Below are 21,220 nucleotides of genomic sequence, written 5' to 3'. Positions count from 1 at the left end.
GCGGCTTTTCCGCTTTTCGAGACAAGTGAAAAGGGGCCGGTCATTCTAAGTTGCCTGTGGGGGGGGGGGGAGGGAGGGGGTCCAGAGGATTGTTGGGGAATCAAATGGTTTTTATTGGGAACGTAGGATCAGCCACCGCCAACAGAGTTTAAAGCGGGGGGGGGGGGGGGGGGAAGGGGGGTCATTGGAAAACTACATACATAGCCTTAGGGAGGGATCAGGTAAATTTTATTGTGGCACAACTAAAATCCCCCGACCCCATACCCCCGTGATAAGTAATGATCGGTCCTTAGTTAAACTAAATAGTTGATTTTGTTTGTTGGAGAATGGGGTAATATTCTGTGCCTAAAACATGACTGAACCATCCCATCCTATTGGATAAAATGCATTACCTAACACAAATGAGTACCGGTTACCCGTCCGATTTGATGAAACAAACGGGGTTTAGAAAGTGGAAAGGAACTCGAGATTTTGACGGTTCGACATCAAATTGTAGTTCCATACCATGCGAAGGAAAATTCATTTTTTCAGCCGACTCCATCTTAAATTCTCAGTTTTTAAATATCACAATTGGAAAAGAAAGCACTCTATGATAAACAAATTTTAGACGGTTTTAACACGAGCTTTTGAAAAAGCTTTTTCCTGTGTATAGTTATTGCAAAATTTTGACAATAAATTAAACGACAAAAATCATTATAAAAAAAGGCACGTTTTCATTCTTACCATATTTTGACGTGATCTATAACTAAACAGACGCACAGCAACGTGGAGTCTATTCGTTAAGTGTTTGATGTCGGATACTTAACATCCAGAGATGATTGATTCAGTAAGTTATGAAAGTGACTGAAATATTCTTAGATGAACATACAAGAGGATTTAGAAAAGAGATATTCATAACCTTTAGCCCTTGTCATATTGATTTCGCTCAACGCCATGTAACAGAAATTTACCAACAAGGAAGGTGTAGTGTACTGCGATTTGTGCGTTTTTCTCCACAACAACTCCAAATCGGATATGATAAAAAATTATTTATTTACAATAATTAAGCGTCTTAGGCCATGAAAGAAGCACTGTGTCAATCTGACATACTACAACATTAATATTATTTAAACAGGTATTTTACAAAAGGTACCCCTTCAAATAAAACCTTAGAGTTTCCGAATGAAAAAAAAAAACAAAAAAAAACAATGAAACTAAGATTGATATGTAGTTTCTGAGCTTTTCGTTTGAGAGATAAATATCTAAAGGTATTGTGAGCACTTCATGTGACCGTACACAATTTTAAACGTATTCGGCGAATCAAACTCCATTTGTTCTCCAAGAACTAAATTAACTTGTCTGACTTTGTCTGTATTTTTCTTCTCTGTTTCTTTTTAGTAATTGGTTTATACAGTACTCATTTTCTTGTCCTACTTCTGTTAGTCTTAGGTCCATGGTTTGTATCGTGGTATTTTCCTCCATTCCTTCTTGTAATGACTTTCCTCCATCCTGACAAAATAAATTTTATTGAAGAAATGTAAAATGGTTTCCGTGTTTACATAGCCTGATGTAAACATGCGGAGGTTGGGAGAACACGAGATAAGCGCAGGAAACCACGACGCGAAGCGGAGTGGTTTCCAGCTCATCGAGTAAGAAAAAAAATAAAATTGTATAAGAACAGTGATTGCCATGCCACGCCCACAATTTCAAACTTCTTTCATTTGGTAAACACATGTGTAAAATTGGTTCGACTGCAAAGAGTGAAAGTTGGTTTTCAGCGCTTTGAACATAGTCGGTAGGTGTCTCAAAAAAATTGTTTCAAGCCAACTGAAATTCGGTCATAATTTGTCTCTCAGATTCTATCGGCACAGTCATTTATATCATACGAAATGGTACCACAAACATTTCATATCATTATACTTGAATTTGTGTCATCAAAGAAAATCCTGGTGATTATTCCTCACTTATGAAATATAGTATTGAAACTAGAAAGCAAAATAAAAAACTAACCGGTCCTATTGTGTTGCACGACAAGTTAATATCCACCAAAGTCTTGTTAGCAGCTAAAACCTTGTGAAGTAATTCATGATAAAGATAGTCATACTACAATGCAAAATCCTGTACAAAAAGATGCGAGTTAGTGTCTTTAAGGTCCAGAAGAGAAAATAAACATGTACTAGCCATGGAAAATTTTATTACTCAATCCTGAACAACAAGGCTTTATCCCTCAAGAGCTGAAAAGGAACTGAAAGAGAATCTCGAAAGTTTCCCAAAGCTCTTCTCCCAGGGTTAACCCTTTAACTCCCAAGATCTCATTAGTAATTCTCCCTCCTGTCTGCCATATAGTTCGTATGATGTTAGTTTGGAGAATTTGGTTTTGAATCAACTAATTATCCCCTACATGATATATTTTTTTATTCTCATCACTTGTCTGCTTGATATTGTATCGATATTGTAAGGAGAAATTCTGTCTTGGTCAATCATGGGAGTTAAGGGTTAAGTTTCATAACGGTTGTGTGTAACAAAACCCACCTTTTAACGTGTAGAAAGGGGTCATTGATTGCATTGGTTTGAAGTTACTGATTTCTGTGATTGGTTGACAAATCTTGCGCCTCCTTTTCAGCAAATCAAATGCAAAAATAAACCAATTGCAACCTCTTTAGACCCCTTTTCTCGATGTCGAGGCCCGCGGCGAACAATCAATTGAAGGTTTTATTGGCTTAATCTAGGAATCATAATAGCCAATCAGAGGAAAGGGCTGTTCTAATAGGTTGTTGCGATCACATGTACCTTTCGCTTTGATTCTACGCAAGCGGATTTTATGACAATCAATCTAAAAGCGCAGTAACGGAACTTTTCTTAATTATGTTTTTGCATACCTGTGACAAAATAGCCGCTGTTGGTTCACCAAGATCGTTACTTCCAAGATGAACATGCGTGAGGGTGTTGTTTTTAAACAGAGAGCGACAAATTGCTTGACCACCATCATCTCCCAATCTGGGGAAAAAACAACAACCACGTGCAAAGAGGAACTTTAAGTCCAGTGTCATAAAATTTTTAGCAAGAAAGTTCTCAAATGAAAAACAAAATGTAAATCACAAACGATTAAGCAATAAAGATTTATTTTCTTTTTAATAGAAAAGTGTTGGCCAACTGACAGGCGCCCGAATAGGAAGGAACAATGAAGAACGATTATACGAATGGATTACAAAATGAGAAATAAATGAGGCGGCAATATAGGATCGTATTACAACTATCACTAAGATGCGCACTAAACAAAGATATATAAAGAAAAAACGGAGACACTATTGTCCGTTTTATGTGTGAGGCGAGGAAGCGTGCGGTGCAATACACCGAATGCAATATAGGATCGTATGATAATTATCACGGAGATGCACACTGAACAAAGATATATTAAGAAAAACAGAGACATTATTGTCTGTTTTATGAGTGAAGCGAGGAAGCGTGCAGTGCAATACATCGGATGCAGTAAGTAGTGTAGGCCGCTGCTAAAAAGTATTTTCTCAAAAGTCAGTACTGAGTGCTTAAGTGGAAGTTTAGAACTAGAGTGAGGCAGAACAGATGGACCAACATCCACCCAAACAAAGCGCATCATTTCCGCTCTGAATGTCCAGAAATATTTGAAATGGTTGTATTTTCTGGTAAGTTTAGTCTACGTCGTCTATCCCACCCACACTAAAACTCCAAAGTTACAATAAAAAAAACCTTCTATAAAGGTTAGGTACATATAAGGTAGGTTATGTAGAGTGATCAACCGAAATTGAGAGCCCTTCCTGGCCGTGACTCTCCTTATTGACAAAAACAAAATGGTAAGTAACTCGTACTCTTTCAATAACCCAAACATCCAAGAAGCAGAAGAATTCATAATCGTGCAAATCGGTGGAAAATAGTGATTAAGTAGTAGCAATCGCACTACATGATAAAAACTGGCCGCGGGGGAAACTAGAAATGATTATTCCTAGGAGTTACCGCGTTTCAACCAAAAACGGTTGGTGAAGTGTTCCAATAAGGACTTAGCTGCTTCAACCAAAACAACAGGACCTAAGTGTAGGCTTCATTGCTCAAATTCAGTTAACTAAAATCAAATGAGTATTATTTACCTGTTTAGTCTGAGATTAATGCAAGTTAGCGTGGTATTTTTCCCCAGGGCGTGTCCTATGGCGGCAGCACCAATCGATCGTATTTTGTTGTCACAAAGGTTTAGCGTGGTGAGATTACATCGACCATTCAGTAACTTACCAACCGCTCGTGCACCACTGTCTTCAATCTTGTTATGGGAAAGATCTGAAGCAGTAAATCAAACATGACCTTTCAAGTTACATGTGATGTGTCATTTGGCAATTCAAGGGAATTGCGCCAAACGGAATAAATATGAAGGCTCTCAAAGAAACCACTAAAAGATAACAAAACAAAAAAATTGAACATTAATCTACATTCACAGAGTCACAAAACTATCTACTTTGGCTCCCGTCTGTCATTTTTGTTGTCTCGTTTCATTTGGGATCTGCTCTCAACTGGGAAATTCTATATTTGTTATTCTCGGAACTGTCCAGTAATATTATAAAATGAATGTTATTGACATTTTACAAACCTAAAGTAAGAAGAGAGGGATGGTCCAATACATGACTGATTAAAACTCGCACCTTCTCGTCATCCACACCACTTCTGTGGAGGTGGAAGACTTTTAATGTGTGACATGCCTTCACTGCCTAAGGAATAAATTACATGATAAACTCAAGGAATACCAAAGCTGCATTTTACAGCTAAATCCTTAAATTCCCAGCAATAATTAACGTCAAACACCTCCTCCAAAAATCAGTTATGACAACATCAATACCGAGCTCAAAACTTACCATTTCTCTTATTCTATTTACAAACATGACGCTATCGACATTGCTAATCCTAGCAGTATGCAGGACGCGTGTCATATGAACTTCGTTATAGATGTCGCTCACCATAGAGTTTCAGTGGCTCAGTGGTTAGAGTATCAGAGCGCGGAGAGTCCTCATGGGGACTCAGAATTTTTTCTATGTTCCTTGCTTGTAACAAGATGAAAACATCTTTTCAATATCAAGCAAGCTGGTGTCACGAAACTGGACAAACATATCAGCTAGAGGGTGTTTTCTTGATTTAACACCACATTCCCTGTCCATGACATGCAGGGTGGGAAGGAAAAGTTATCAGTCAGGTCTTAGAAGATAGAAGGTTTTAACTTAAATTGTGGAAGAAAATGTTGATAAAACTTAAGCTAAATGCAGTTCTATTTTTAAGCTTGGCTTAGATACCCCTACCCTTACTGTTTCTTTCCCCCTCTTTCAGTGTTGTTCAATGTGCTATTTTTCTATAAAAACCATTTGTTGGTTTATTTAGGTGTAAAAAATTGAAGCAATTTTGAAATGGGGGAGGAAAGAGGGCTGTTTTTCAGGAAGTAATATTTTGAAAAGTGAAGCTATTTTTTTCCTGTGTACAAATTATCTCAGAAGGTTCTGTCCTCAATTGTATCTCCTATGTACAATAAACTGGGGATCTCAATTCCTTATTACCTTATTTCCAAAAAAATATCTAGTTTCAAAAGGCACTGCAAGATAGTTAGTGGCCTAAGGGTAGCTCTCTAGACTCCAGATCATGAAGAAGTTGGGCAAAGCATTGGGTGGGATCAGTTATGTTACATTCCTCTGCGGACCGGACAAAAATTGGAGTCATCTTTATACACAGTGTACGAAGATCCTAGTAACATAACACCAACCTTAGCCAGAAGAAGACAATCTCTGGCAGTAAACTGAAATAAATTCCATTCAAAGTTCATTCCACAATCACGAACACTGTAAGAAAAAAAAGGCAAATCAAGAGTATGTAACTATACAACTCAATATTCTTTCTGCAATTACTAAGAATCTTAAAAATGTATAACTTGTGAGGCATAATATAATACATGTTCAGCTTACATAAAGGAAGGATTTATCACTGCTTTTTGTATCACTGTAATAAATGTAAAGGCTAACAAAAGGAAAAATATTTCATCTTTACCCATAAGTCAAATGAAGTTCTTCCAGATGTATTAGTGATGGTGTGATAAGGCCAAAGTCAAAATGATCAATGTTTGGACCATCCTGTCCAGCATCACTCCCACTAAATAATCAAATAGGTAAACATTATGAGAAAAAATTGTAAAAAAGGAAAGAAAAAGAAGGGAGGCAAGGAAGGTGGAAGAAGTTTCTAGTTCTGTACTGTATTTACTAGTAAGAATAAGTGTGACAATGAAATAAGCACCTCCCTCAAATATGCACCCCATTTAGGAAAGAATAAGTGCTGTGGTCTCAATGAGGCTCCCATTCCAAGAATTCCTTCACAAGCTGTGCCCTGAACTTACCTTTTGATGGTTCTAATGATGATGCCAGCCACTGTTTCCAATAAGAACTACCATTTACTATATGGCCCAAAAACTTTAATAGGCCTGTGGCATTTATTCCAGGATATACTGTATTTTCAAAAATTACTCATCAGTCTGAAGTGATGGGCCACACAAAGATTTACTACCTAATTGTTGTGCACACATCAGCTAGAGCAACATGAATTAGGGATAACTACTTCTAAATAATTCAAGTAAAAAGATTACAAAGTCAAGTTTTTGTAGTTCTCTACTTACGCATCCGAGGTGTCATCATCTTTGATTAAAGCTTCTTTTACAGGAGGAAGAAGTTGTTTGATGTTTAATCCTCTCACATATGGGGCTGACAACTTAAGGGTTTCATTCAACTGTTCAAGAAGGAAAACAATACATCCAAGTAAATACTAATTTAACACCATGACATGTCCAAAGCAGGTAAAGGAATAGCTCTTTCTAAACATAGCCAGCTACATTCAATTCAGATTAACAAAATTTTGGTTTTAATCTTGGATTGTTCCTTGAAAACAAGTGGTTTTGGGGTTTTTCACACAATTGTTCTTTGTTATAGGGATCCTTTGACTGGTGCAATTATGCAACATTAATCAAATGTGGGAATGTTGGCTGAGTATTTGCCCCCCAACTTTGGACAGCTTTAAATCCCAATTGGTGGTGGTAAAAGCTATTTGTACATACAGTAGAGCATAATGTGACAACATTGTTTGAAGGATTACTTTTAATTAATGCTTGCAAGAATTATTCAAAAGTCAACATTTTTCCCATAGATATTCTGATATCAAAACTGGAAGCCAGAAAAGCTTACCAAAGATTGGTCTGTGGTTTCTGGGACAAAATTTTCAATGAGACCTGAAAATAAGCAAAAATCAAATCAGGCAGTGTAATTCAATGGCCTCCTTGCAAGTTCAAATCATTTATAGTAATAAGCAGAAACAGAGTAATTTTCAAATTAACCAAATCATCTGGCCATTATTGATTACTGGTATCATCATGATTTAAATAACATTAATGCACCAATATCATGATGCTTTAATTAAAGAGTACAAGTAGTGGAGCTTCTAGAGATGCCAATGGACAACTGCATCAAGTTTTATATTGAACGATAATGGATGACAGGTACCAGGGATGTTCTATGTGTACTGCTAACCCCAAAGACAGTCAACTGCTCTCTAGCCTTGCAATCCCTACAGCTCAAACATTCAGACACCCTCACCAATGTGTTGACAGTGTAAATGGGGATGGAAGAGAGGGTAGAAAGGAAAACATAAAATGGCTCTTAAGTCCCCCTAAAATCTTACTGTTCTAAACACACACCACTTGTTATTCTTATGCAATGCTCTGCTGTTACTGCTGCACAAATAACAGCTTTTCTATACTGTTAATATCAAGAAGTTGATTTATTCAGCTGTAGAAGTACAAACCTTCTAAATTCCTTTCAAAGTACATCCTCTTCCAACTGTTTCCATTCTTGTTGATATCACAAACTTCCCATCGTGCTTTACAACATCTTTTCCAATATCCTTCATCAGAAACCAGTCCAGCAGTAACTCTGTTACATACACAAGAATAAAAAATCAAAGCTGGACCACTTAAAACAATTCAATGAGATTACATAAATGAACATTAAATTAGTGTCTGGAAAAATTATTAAGCTCTGGACAAAACTTTATAGTTATTACATACTTCATGGCAATTTCCGTTGACAAGGCTTCAAGTACTTTGAACTTATGCTTTGGAAGGAGTTCATCAAGAACTGGGTTATCTGTCAAAAAAGTGAAATTTGCCTTTATCATACACATACATGACATATAAATTTTATTTTATAATTTTTCTACTGAGTAAGAGTTTGCATAAACACCAGCCAACTTTTATGGCCTCATAGGTGTGCTCAAACAATCACATAATTATGTGATGTCAAGAGTATACTTAACACACTGATGCATTAATTAGTATGATCTCATTTTTCATTCAAGAAAGAGATTACATGTCCAATACTAAGTATAAATACTGTACTGAGGACTCTTAATGTTAAAAGTAAACTGAAATAATATGTACAAACATGCATGTATCCCAAGAAACAAAAAAATAACATTGGCAAATGTATTACCTTCAAAATTTTGCACTATGTGCTTCACACAGAGTTCTGTAAGCAGTGGAACAGTGGCTAGACTCCTAGAATACAGAGACATATTACAACAGTGAAAAGTTGTGAGAACTAGGAGCCAAATGTTTGCAGATGTTAAAAATTATATCCCACAATCAAATACATGTAAGATATGCATCATATGTATTCCACTACCAAAAGATTTTGATTGTTCAGGTTGCCCTTCTCTAGTACCTGTGAGAATGAACTATCAACTGTTTATGGAATATTCAGGTGAAAAAAACACCCAAAAAAGCTATGTTTAGTTCTTTTTCCTTTTTATTCTTCAGTTACATGTCAGTCGTCTGATCTTGTTGCTAGTTTATCATGCCCATAGTCAAGTGCTATGGACCAAAACAAGTCAAAGTTGTGTTTTATCCAGTCCAGCTGATTTTGCTCTATATTTTGTTTTTTCATTCTGTATATTTAGAGTAGTGTAAACCAAACTACCAAACTGTATTGCTCCAATATCAAATGTATTTCCTTGACCTCACATTGCGAACAGACATAATTATGGACTAACAAAACAGATTAAATCAATGACTAACCAGTCAGGATCTTCAGCTATAATCCTCCTCATTTGACGGGGATCAGCTGCAGGATTATCCTTAGTCGCAAATATCTAGTAAGTACAAAAATGAGTTCCCTCTTTAAAAAAATTATTCTGAATATTCATTGCCATGAAATCATGTCTGTAAAAAGTGTTAGTTGTTTCAAAAAATTGTATTTCAATCATTCACATCATTACACAAACTCTTATCTTAAAGCATTGTTCTCACAAAAGTTCTTAGGACATATCCTATTCTCACTTCCAAACTTAAATTGAACAATTACTTAATACTTTAAATAAAACCATGATGACAATGAGTGTGCAAGATTATAGACAGATAGCATATTTTAACCTTCAATTCTTGCCTGAAAAAAAAAATGCTTCAATTACTTCAAACATGGAGGTGCTAAAATGTTATGATTGGATGTTTCATACACCATTGTGGACTGGCAAGATTGAAGAAGTCTTGAAAGTGTGGAAAAAAAAGGGTGGGAAGGAGGAGGAGGAGGAGGAGGAGGAGGAGGAGGAGGAGGGAAACCCCCCTGCTATCCAACCCCCATCTTTGAGCTTCTTATCTCACATTCAAAATAGCAGCTATAAAAGCAGTTAAACCAAAACGTCCTTGGTTTCAGCCCTTTCACGACTTATTATACAACTCAAGTACATCCCTAACGGTGAAAGTGAAGGCTAAGCAGAATGATAACTGAATTCGGAATAACAGGGGAGAGTTGAGTGAGAGCATATTACTTTGAGATCTGATAGTTGGCTACGAGTGTCCTTTGACATTCAACAAATGTTAATTCTTTTTAGTTCTACACATTTTATTGCCAACAAATGATAAAACAATATGCACTTTATGATCTATAACAATTCATTTCGTTCCATGGACGGATTTTTTACAGCCACTTTATTACATGATCAGCTCAATCTCTGGATGTTATATATGGTATTATACTTACTAAGAACATTTTCAATCACATTCGTTTTCTGTGTGACAAGATACCTCGTTTCCGAGGTTAGCACTTCACTGTATTGTTTACTGGGTTATGGGCTGTGTGTTACATGATACCTTTCATAACTGGTTTCAAACTCACTATGTATCTTGTCAAGTACGTACTGAGAGGAGATTTTCAGAACAATCTAATTTATGCCTCATCGCTCTGTTCACAAGTAAGTCTATATAAACAAATATTTGCTCCCCTCCCAGCTGTACAGAAGAGTGGAAAAAGAATAATTTCGTTACAGCGGTCAGACATTACCGGCGATGGAACTTTCCTCCCTGCAACCTCCATTTTCGAGCAATCGCGATTTTCACCCAAAGGCTGCGACGTTGTTGCTATGGCGGTCGAAGCTAAGGCATCGGCTCAACTTCGATATCTGGTCAGCAGTAGCTTATTTGGTGACATAATATGTATTTAGGACATAATATGCGCCCATACATGACGTACCTACCATTTGGTTCATGCTTTTGTTGGAGGCAGTCGGCAACCAAGCCCAGTCCTTGTTCGGAAGACTTAGGATGTTTTGATGGAGAGGAGTAGGGTATTTCCCCGAAATGTCGGAATAGGAAGTCATATTTCCGAAAATATTACCAAGAAATCAACGCCCTAATGACTAAGGTAGATTCCAGATTCGCCAGTAGATTGTTCCATTCCTCACGTGAACTGGACAGATCGATTCGGATCCGAAGACCGAAGGTGGACAAAACTCTAAAACTAACCGGTGAAGAAAAATACACGGTATGTATTAAAAAAGTTTCAGAACCCATTTGGAAGCTTTTCTATAACACTCTCCTCTCCTGAGAGAAATTAAGTTGAAACTGGTGTCGAAATTTTGAAAGTTATCAGTTTGGTTTTCATAAAGGGTCACTGTGTTCTTCGTGGTCGTCCATCGGCACGCGTTCTCGCTCTCGATTTAATTTGGTTCAACTCTCTTTTTCCTAATAGAGGGGTTAAGTTTCTAAAGAAACTGTGGTACGTCGGTGGGAGAGTATAAAAGGTAATTTGATGTTTTGAAACGTAAATTGGCCACCGTTAAGAGTTAAAAGGCTAACGTCCGAAACGTCAGCTTTTAACTCTTTACAGTGGTCTCTTTTTCCTAACTTGATTTCATAGTTTAAATCTCAGTGGGACTGCGATCAGTATTCCAGCGCATAATATTGTCATTTAACCACATCAAATCAATCATTTGAGGGATTTTACATACTGTAAAATCATTTGATTTTGTGTATATTCAGAGTGCTTTGCCAAGATTAAGGGAACTGCTCCTTTCTCTGCTAGTTGTTGTATCTAAATCGCTTGACTTAGTTTTTCAACTTTGCACCGGCTTATAACGTTCTGAAAGAAGTCAACCTTATTTAACACTATTCCTACATTAGACAACCATGTTTGAAATCACCAAAACATCATGTCATCCTGAAGTGAAGGGCACTAAGAATTAAATAAGTGGAGCTCTGATTCTAGGCTCAGGTATAAAACCAGATGTAGATACTGATATATTTTAAAACAGCTTGAAAGTTGGGTTCTATACCTTAAGATTTGAAAAAAAGTATTTAAAAACAAAGAACATTTAGCAGTAACATTAGAAGCTATTTTAAAACTACAGAAGCATAATCAGTTCTTTTTAAGACTATGGACAGGTTTTCCAACTTTATGGCTTTCTGGGTGTAAGACCATGAGACCAGGAACTGAGTTTCTCCACGAGAATTAGGAGATCTGTTGTGGTTATGGTACAAATAGAGTTCTTTTGATCAGAATTAGTGCCCCATACATAGGGTTACTAGATTTTAAATTCCCTTAATTCTTTGCATTGAATGTACATGTACAGCTCTAAACATTAAAAATTGTTTATTGCTCTTTCTTGAAGGAACACAATGGTTAGTGATGGTCTTGAGCTATAGAAGTATTCAGTTGAGATAACAAATAAAGATGGCTTGTGGGGAAGGATTTGAATATATAAATATTGTGCCAAAGAAGCTACCAGTTACCTCAGAAAATGGAGTGGTGATAGTTGACTTGACATCATATGATCCAGTAACCTCTGAAGAGTTTCCTGAATTCTCAAGCATCCAGGATCTTCAAGATTTGAGATTTTTCTCCAACTACCTCAAAGAAATTCCTGAACAGTTTTTTGAGATCAACCACCACCTTAAATCTCTGTTTATGTGTTGTAGTACCATCAAACCAGACAATGGTCTTTTGCGACTGCCAACACGTTTTAACTGCTTTTCTCACCTGGAAGAGCTTCATTTAGTTGGAAATCACTTTGAGGGGTTTCCTTTGCCTATTTGTAACCTTGGCAATGTTAAGACACTGTACATGGATAACTGCACTCTCACAAAGATTCCCAAAGAAATTAAGAACATGTCAAGTCTTGTGGTTGTGGACTTCAGCTATAACAGTTTTGGTAATCCTGACAGTTTACCAAAAGAATTTTTCCAATTGCCAAATGTCAAGGATTTATACTTAATAGATTGTCAGTTAAACGAGCTTCCCTCAGACATAGGAGGATTAAGGAACCTAGAAGGCTTAAGAATTGGAAAGAATAACCTTACTAAGCTTCCAGATGAACTGTTTGATTTGCCCAAACTCAGTAAACTTAGTGTTGAAGGAAACAAGATATCAGAGCTATCCCCAAACATTTGCCAGCTTCATTCTTTGAAACTCCTCTTGATTATGGAGAACAGGCTGATCACTTTGCCAGAAGAAATCAGGAATTTATCAAACTGCATCCATATCAATTTGTTTGATAACAAACTTACATATCTTCCTCGCTCTATCATCGAAATGCCAAAGCTTGAAACTTTAATTGTGGATGGGAACAATAATCTGCGGAATCCACCTCTAGATGTCTGCTCTCGCGGCCTTGACAGTATCAGGGGCTATTTCGAAACCCTAGATGCCCAGGATGTGAATACAGAGACAGTTGATTCACAGCGTTTGGAGGTTGTCCTTTTGGGTGAATCAGGAGCTGGAAAGTCAAGTCTTGCCTATGCTCTTGTTCATGCAAAAGCACTTCTGCACCCAGATAATGAAGCACACAGTACAGTGGGTGTGGATTTCTTTAATTGGAGACCATTTGCCAGTGTCATAGAGTTTCATATTGTGGATTGTGCAGGGCAGAGGGGGTACCAGTTGACACATCCATTTTTTTTGTCCTCAGGTAAAGATAATTACTGTTACTTAAGTTTTAGATATAATCCACCCTGATTTTTTTTCAGGCTTTATTTTCACTACTGCCTAAGTAGTGTTCATTACTGCAAAGATCACTCTCAGATTCATTTATTAATCTGCAGTTCACCATATGATTTTTATATATTCACAGTGACCATCTCCCAATTTGCTTTTGTTAGCTCAGTTGGCAGAGCACTGCACCGGTATTGCAGAGGCCGTAGGTTTAACTCCTGCACAGGCCTGAATATTTTACAGGCATTATTTTCATTACTGCTTATTATAAGTAGTTTTTTGTAACTGGGAACTTCAAGATCATTCTGATAGTCAGAAAAGTACTGTGTTAAAGATAATGTTGTAGCATTCCAACATGACGTAAAACTGCAGTCTCAATGATACAGTATATTTCTTTTAGTTTTATACCAGAATGTAGATGTAATGACTTTTCTTGTATTTCTTTTCATTACCATTTTAGAGGCCCTACATATCTTGGTCGTGGATCTCTTTAAGTATGAACCAACTGAAAGCTGTTTTCAGAAGACTGTTGGTGATTGGCTGGATCTGGTCACATCACGCATCTTGAAGCCAAGGATAATGATTGTGCCCACTCACTTGGATAAGTTTGACCCCAGTGATACCAGCACTGTTATTTGCTACTGTAAGGATATCTTGAAGCGAGTGCAAGATTACTGCAAAGGTCAAAAAGCTCTGATTGAGTATGAAATTTCAGAAAAAAGGAAGAAAGGCCTTAAGAATCCTTTGAAGGGAGGCTCAAACCCAGAGTGGAAGATAGACAACCCTCCAATTATTTCTTCTGTTCTACATCATGCTTTTTATGATGCTTTGCAGGTAAAAAAAACTCACAAATAACGTGCATGAACATGAGTGTTTGAGTGGACAATAGATCAGCTGTCAATTAAACTACATTTCATTAGGAACATAGCTGAGATATTTTCCAAATTCTCACCAGTTGGTCAAATGACACCTTGATTTAATTCAATATTTAATGTACTTATGGTTATTCATATTGTTTTAGATTTGTGTATGTGCTTTGTCAAATAGAGGATGCTTACTGGGGTCTTGGCATAAATAGATTTGTTTGGATCTGGGAAGTTTTAATTTTGGTCACTATTTTTGTGAACAGTATATTTCAATTTGATTGTGCTTTCTCCAGGAGCCACCCCCAACTGAGCCAGTTTGCAACACAAGTTACATCGCCATGGTACCTGTTAGTAATGTCAGGGAGCTAACTGGGATAAATGCGTTACAAGATGAGATCATACGTATTGCTGAAGATAGAGAACTCTTTCCATCTGTTGGCAGAGATTTGCCTGAAGAGTGGGTCAAACTTGAAGTGGCATTGAGGAAGAGTAGAGAAAATGACCAGGTTCAAATTTTAATTTTTCTGCTATTAAAAATTATGATACAATGTAGGCTTGAACAGCTAGTTACTGTAAACCCATTTATTACTCCCTCCTAATGATTTCAGCAGTAATGAAAATGGTAATAAAAGATATTGACAAAGACAAGGATTTACTGGAAGAATTGGCAATATTTTCCATGAATAATGTCTTTCATTTCAAGCCAACTAAACATAGCCTTTTGTTTTTGTTCGCCTATTAGAGAGTTCCACCATTCTTGGCTTTGTCAAAAATCTTTTTCTTTTTCCCACATAACATACACTGTAAGTTATACTTAAGGGAAAAAAAGCTATCTTAATTTGAAATCTATAGAGATATTAAAGGCACATTGAAGGTAATATACTGACTTTTTTATGTAAGGAAGTCTATAAACATGTTGTGAGATCAATCGTGAAGTACTTTTTTTTATTCTGAAGTGATCTCTTCTAAAATTTACAGGTTCGTTGTATGTCTTATGAAGATTTTGAAAAGTTTGCCAGAGAACACACTGGTCTTTCTAAGATGGGATTGCGCTCAGCAGTAACATATCTAGATTCAATTGGCGAATTGCATTATTACAAGGATATTCCTTCATTGCACAAGAATGTGTTCATTGATCTTCGATGGCTGGCAAAATTGGTGAAGTGCCTTTTCCGACATGACCTGCAGGAGACATTGAACTTTGATGAAAGCTTTCAAAGGTTTGGGATGATTCGTGGGTATTTTGATGAACTCAAGAAAAACCTTATTCAGGAAGCAAGGTTGTCAAAGGCTCTCTTGAGGTAACTATCTATTCATAAGTGCTTAAGAGAAGGAAAAAATTTGTTCTGTTCTCACTCAATTTAAATTGTCTTTTTAGCAAACCATTAAGAGCAGGTGAAGGAAAGGAGAAGAAAAGACTACTGTTAAGGAAATAAAATATAACTGATGGTCCTAAATGCCTTTCTTCCTGTCATAATAACAAAAACTGCAGACTGAAGGCATGTTGGGTGAAATCTCTTGTAAAATTGCTTTTTCATTGACCGAATAGACAAGAAACTTGAAGCACTGCCAAATTAGTTCTTTGCACACTAACCATAGAAGAAATGAAAGACTTTGTTTTTTTTGCTGAAAAAGATGTAATGCTGTTGAGTTGAAGGACGTTATTATTGGCTGCATGTCATAAATTAGCATATTTCTATGTTTGGTTTGGACAGTGAAAGGTTGCAACTGAATAAACTGCATGACTTCATTGTTGTTCTATGTCAGTTAAGATAAATATTTCTGCTCAGGCCATATCATTTGACCCATGACCTTGAGTCTGGAACATGAAAATAATGTTTTGAAAATAGTCTGGAAAAAGTCATGATTTTTGTTCTTATAAATGTGTACTAAGCCAGTAATGAAGAATTCCCCATCCTATGTTTATACAAATAATACCTTAAGTTCTGATGGTGAGAAATTACATATCATCAGAAAAAAACTTAAGGGGTCACTATTTGGTAGAAAAAATGTTCATCTCAGCAATAGGGTGAATGGTTTCATTTTATCTGATCTTTGAATTACTGCCAATTTACCTGTTTACATTATTGACTTTCATTGAAAATTGGTTGACTGATCATAATACCTCATTGCCTTTAATTTGTGGATGCACAGTGCTCAGAAAAAATGTCTGCCCTCAACAGCAGGCTTGTCATTCCATATTTATTCCCTCCTCCTCTCTCACAGTGTTAGTTTTTATTGTCCCTTTCACTTCAAACATTCATGTTATTCCTGCTGAGTTCTTGCTTCTCCTTTATAGTTTAAAGGGGTCTGCTTGGCAGGCTAAAGGATTTTCTGGCAATAAACAATATTAGAGGGAAAGGAGGAAAAGGGAACACCCTAACTTGTTAAAGTGTGGGCTGTATACTTAGTTTTGCATTTTATGTACTATAGTTATTCATATTGTTTATCGAACAACCTTGCCAGTTAAAGAAAAAAAAAAAAGGTGCATTTGATGTGTCTTGTCTGATTTTTCAGATGTCTCTGGGCAGAGATTGAACTAGATGAAGCCATGTTTCTCCAGATGGTCGAACTTCTTCATCATCTTGGTCTTGCATGTCGTCTGCCCACAGATGATCCTGACAACTTTAACCTTTTAGTTCCTTGGTTTTTGACTGATTATCCTGAAGAAGTTGAAGGTCTGTCAGAAAACCTGACTGATGATGAGGTGAAGGCTTGACTTCTTGTTCAGGGTGGTATTTATGAATTCAAAGAATTTGTGCACTAGGAGCTGGAGTGATAAATGGAAGAATGTATACTTGGTGGTTGTTACTAGGGTACTTTCAACCCTGGTTTTCATTAGTTTCACTAACTTCACTCTTTCACTCCCAAGATCTCAATAATTATTTTAGTAATTCACCCTACTGTCAGCCATACAACTCTTATGATGTCAGTTTGGAGAATTATCATAGGATCAACTAATAATCCCCTATGTTTCTTCATTCTCATCACTAGTCTGTTTGATATGTACTGATATTGTAAGGAGAAATCCTTTCTTGGTCACTCATGGGAGTTTAAGGGTTAAGCATTAGGTTAACCACAACAGTCCATCAGAAGACTGATAAATATATGGACCTGAAGGTTTTGCACATGCAGGTGCCCACATTCAAGCAGATTTTAATGGTAAAATAGAGGGCTTCTGTTGTTTTTGAAAACCAAGCTCCATTTTTAATATCTACTGTTCCCCTTGTAGCAATGGCTGCTTAGTGATGAAATGTGTGTTTTAATCATATGTTGTTTGGTCTGTAGGTAGAGATTAACTTGCTGTTTATGATGTCCTACTTACCCCCTGGTTTGTTTGATCGCTTACGTGTTCGCTGCTGTTCACTGGGATTTGACTTTTACAACTGGAAAGATCACTTGCTGTTGTTTGGGAATTATGAAAGAATCCTGATTCATAAACATAGTTACCCTGCAGGAGCTGATTCAAGCTCACCAGCCATTTACATCAAAGGAAGAGGGATAAAGGCAGAATTAAATTCACTATGGAAAATTCTTTTGAACATTTTTGAGGTAAAGTCTGTGTATGAAATTACTTTGCACAGCTGTCAAACCTTCTACCTGTTTTCAAAGCATTAAGCAAACAGTGTGGTACTCTCATGCTTGATTTGATTTTGATGCATTGCCAATACCAAAACTGCCTCCCTCTTACAGTATTTATTTAGGTTTTGCTGAAAGTTTGCTGGAACCAGTCACATTTCTGTGAGGAGAAAGGCCCTCTAATTATCACCCTGACCAAGGCTTAAACCCCAGTATGTGTTGGCCATTAAGCCTCTGTATCTCCTGAAAAAATAATTGGCTAGATGTAACAGAATAGGTGGCATAGTCCTCTTGAAGGTAGAGGGTGAAAGTCCAAATTAAAAACTTTTCTTGTCTTCTTTTGGGAAAGAAATTTCATGAGATGTTCCCTTTCATGTTTTTGAACTTACAGCCTGCTTTCTATTGGAAACTATTGCAAACACAGTACCAAAACTGATAATTTCATTTTAGGAGACAGATGCCCTGTTAACTGAATGGCAAAGACTGAGTGTTCAGCGTTTTGCTCTGTGCCCACCATGTACACAGAAAAAGAAGGCCAACCCATGTCTCTTCCAATTCAACTGGATGAGCTCTGCTTCAGCAAGAAAGCACAGTTGGCCTCGGACCACTAAGACATGCAATGCAGGGCCAGGTATCCTCCGTGGAGAAAAGTTTGATGCCAACCTCATCTTTCCTCCTCCTGGTGAGTTATTAATATAGTTTTTCAAAGGTGGAATATAAAAGTTATTTTTGGTACAGGAGATAGCTGGTAAAAGTGTGCCTGCCAAAATCTCCTTGATGTGTGCATTTCATCCAATCAAAAACACAAATTCCTCAACATGTTTTCATCAAAAGGAACAAGTGGAGTACATGAATTGGAGAGTAAAAGGAGAAAAAAAAATGAATGTTCAATTGTTTGTCTTACAATGTTAGAGTCAGGCAAATCAATTGCATTGATTATGACCTTTCCACTGCTATACTACTACTCCCTGATATGAAGTAGCAAAGCAATTTTTTCAAGTATTTAGGAATTCTTCAAAACAAGGTCTTCAGTACAGATTGAAATTATTGGTGTATCAACTCTGTTAAATTTGTTTTATTTTTATTAAGTGAATAATTCACCTAATTAATTTGACAAGAATCACATTCAAAATCAGTTAGCAATTTTTCAAGTTATCTTTAATAGTATTTGGCTAGTCTTGTGTACAGTATCACATCATGCAATTTAGTGCTATGTACTTGTTGACTGAGAGGGATGGCCAGCAGTCAAGTATTTGGCTCTTGGTCATGATATAAGTTTAAAGTGCAGCAAGGTGTATGTCATGATAGAGAGCTAAGTATTTTCCCCCTCTGCCTACTTGGTCTGGTTGAGAAACTGTTTGTAATTTATTTTGTGTTTCCTTTCAGACATTGTAAATCAATTACTTGATTCTAAATGGCCACAACTTCCGAAGCCAGGTAAATGTCACCTTTGCGCAATTTAGAGCTCTGTTATCCCTCAATATAATAAATTGTAAAACCTTGAAATTTAAACAGCATTGATTTGGGTTGTGTATGAATATGTGAATATAATTTTGTTGTCAACAAGTTAATCATTGATAGAAGTACCTAGTTTATCAGATAATTTTTAAGTTGGCAACTTTTTTAAGTTGCTGTAAATTGTTTATCCCATCTTTTACCAAAAGTCCTGCCAAAAACACAAAATACAATATTGTACATAGATGGTGAATTATAGTACTACCAGCCACTTTTGATAAGCCTGAGTTACAGCCCTAAGCCACATTGTTCAAAGCTGGTTTAAGACAACCTAGGGTCTTTGTGAAATTTCATTTCAGATCCGAAAGCTTTAAATCAAAATTCAGTTTAATTACTTTTGTCTACAATTTGATGACTGGATGCTCTAAAAAGAAAAGAAGAAAGTATTCCAAAAATACTTTTGAATAGATAAATGAAGAAACCCTAGCATAACTCTAATCTACCTTCAAACAACTGGACCCTGGGCTGAAAAATTATGAAACAGACTTAAGAGATCCACTTAATGTCTTCCTTAGAATGAGGAAGTCACTTCTGAGACAACTGCTTCTTTTATGGGATTACATTTTAGGAGCCTAGGATAGAATGCACCCTGCCCCTTCTAACCTGATACCCCTACAGTCAAGCCAGAAGATCTGAGGCCTTTGCAGAGTAGGACCTTTGGTGTTCCCAAAATTTTTAAGGGGTTAGATGTTTTGTTGTCAACTGTTTTGGTGCTAGGTTTGGTAAGGTTAGGCTCTGAAATTTCTCAACAGTTTACAAGCATATCATGTCCTAAGGGGTTGGTGGGGTGGCTGGAAGGTTTGAGAGCAAATTATTTTGCAGGATGGAGAGGAGTAGGTTAACTAACCAATATATCATCTTGAATTTAACACTCTCTTTTATTTGTAGTTTCAGAAATTGTCCCTGACTCCCTCATTGCAGACCTCTCTCAAAAAATTCCTATGGAATGGAAGCTATTGGCAAGTTATTTGGATTTGAACGCTGATCATGTTGCCACTATTGATCAAGAAAATACCATAATTGCTGAAAAGGTTATTGCCATGTTCAATGCATGGAAACATGCGCAGGGAGCAAATGTAACTCGCAGTAAACTAGTGACTGCTTTGGTTGGTGTTGGTAGAAAAGACTTAGCTGAAAAAGTTCTCACCTACCAGAAGGAATGATTCTTTTTCTTAGTGTGGCAGAGAAGGTAATGGTTTCAAACAGGGACGGGATGGAAAGGAGACTGCAAAATTTGAAGCTACTGTTTTTTAAAAGATAAACTTGATGGCATTTTTGCTTGAGGGGGTGTTAAAATTAACTTGATTCTTGGAGACAATTCTGTTTTATGAGCAAGGGACTACAAGACCTTTGAGCATGTTGAGGAAGGAAGGAATAATTATTATTTAATTCTAAGGTGGAAATGGTTTAATCAACATTAAATAATTCTTTAAATTTATTGAATAGGATTTTTTTTTGATAATACTAATGATTGATGGAAACCTAGAAAAAATAAAGATAAATGGAGTTTTCTAAAATATGACAATATTTTATTGGTTGCTTCTCTTTTTTACCTGTAGTTGTGAAACTGATTGTATAGTTTTGTGTGGTTTTTATATGTTTTGACATAGTTTAGATTAGTTTGAAATTATTTTATTCACACCAGGAAATTAACTGGCTTTGTGGAGATGAATTTCAAAAGCATCAAGTCACTGGCAACAGAGCTGAAACACATCAGCACATGTTGGTGACTTTTGCCGGCTTGTGCTTGAAACGATGGGAACATCAGCCTTAAATGCTGGAATTGTGAAAAATTGTAAAGGAGTGAGGTTTACTCCCCAAGTTGAGACAAAAGCAGAGAAATCATTTGTTTCAGACAGTCCTTCAAACTGTGAACTGCTGCACTGTGATTTCAAAAATGTGCTTTGTGTAGGCTGAGCTACAGTAATATCTGTAGGTGAGCTGGGCAGTCCTCAGCCAGAGTCTTTTTCAAGTCTGCTT

The 21,220-nt window shown here is 36.7% G+C and overlaps 2 protein-coding genes across 3 annotated transcripts; one reads left to right on the top strand and one right to left on the bottom strand.

Annotated features, from left to right (window-relative positions):
• Positions 1–204: 204 nt before the first annotated feature.
• On the bottom strand, positions 205–10,447 carry LOC131773970 (dynein regulatory complex subunit 5-like). The gene is made up of 14 exons (XM_059089963.2): positions 10,356–10,447; positions 9,095–9,168; positions 8,511–8,575; positions 8,087–8,165; positions 7,825–7,952; positions 7,209–7,252; positions 6,647–6,756; positions 6,028–6,129; positions 5,747–5,822; positions 4,592–4,709; positions 4,101–4,284; positions 2,859–2,976; positions 1,990–2,049; positions 205–1,488 (listed from the first exon to the last, which is right to left on the bottom strand). Exons 1-14 carry the CDS (start codon positions 10,386–10,388, stop codon positions 1,330–1,332), a joined length of 1,350 nt encoding a protein of 449 aa, XP_058945946.1. The 5' UTR covers positions 10,389–10,447; the 3' UTR covers positions 205–1,329.
• Positions 10,448–10,559: 112 nt separating this feature from the next.
• Positions 10,560–21,163, top strand: LOC131773883 (malignant fibrous histiocytoma-amplified sequence 1 homolog). 2 transcript variants are annotated; one of them, XM_059089851.2, is made up of 11 exons: positions 10,560–10,835; positions 11,043–11,094; positions 11,962–13,257; positions 13,741–14,114; positions 14,440–14,652; positions 15,125–15,447; positions 16,664–16,853; positions 17,435–17,698; positions 18,176–18,407; positions 19,112–19,162; positions 20,129–21,163. In XM_059089851.2, the coding sequence occupies exons 3-11, from the start codon at positions 12,024–12,026 to the stop codon at positions 20,401–20,403; spliced, it is 3,156 nt and encodes a 1,051-aa protein (XP_058945834.2). In that variant the 5' UTR covers positions 10,560–10,835; positions 11,043–11,094; positions 11,962–12,023; the 3' UTR covers positions 20,404–21,163. The 2 variants fall into 2 exon arrangements, with proteins under 2 accessions (XP_058945834.2, XP_058945833.2); XM_059089850.2 differs by lacking the exon at positions 11,043–11,094.
• The last annotated feature ends 57 nt before the right edge of the window (positions 21,164–21,220 follow it).

This window comes from Pocillopora verrucosa, chromosome 13, assembly GCF_036669915.1.
Source record: "Pocillopora verrucosa isolate sample1 chromosome 13, ASM3666991v2, whole genome shotgun sequence".
Taxonomy (NCBI): Eukaryota; Metazoa; Cnidaria; class Anthozoa; order Scleractinia; family Pocilloporidae; genus Pocillopora; species Pocillopora verrucosa.
The sequence above is the reverse complement of the archived record's forward strand: the minus strand, read 5'-3'. Positions and strand labels throughout refer to the sequence as shown.

Excerpts from the sequence above, each read along its gene's own strand:
- LOC131773970 (XM_059089963.2), bottom strand. The coding sequence starts at position 10,388 with ATGGAGGTTGCAGGGAGGAAAGTTCCATCGCCG. Across the intron at positions 6,757-7,208 it reads AAACCACAGACCAATCTTTG|TTGAATGAAACCCTTAAGTT; the intron begins GTAAGCTTTTCT and ends CTTCTTGAACAG. Across the intron at positions 2,050-2,858 it reads CAGCGGCTATTTTGTCACAG|GTTTTAGCTGCTAACAAGAC; the intron begins GTATGCAAAAAC and ends TTACTTCACAAG.
- LOC131773883 (XM_059089850.2), top strand. The coding sequence starts at position 12,024 with ATGGCTTGTGGGGAAGGATTTGAATATATAAATATTGTGCCAAAGAAG. Across the intron at positions 13,258-13,740 it reads TCCATTTTTTTTGTCCTCAG|AGGCCCTACATATCTTGGTC; the intron begins GTAAAGATAATT and ends TTACCATTTTAG. Across the intron at positions 15,448-16,663 it reads TTGTCAAAGGCTCTCTTGAG|ATGTCTCTGGGCAGAGATTG; the intron begins GTAACTATCTAT and ends CTGATTTTTCAG.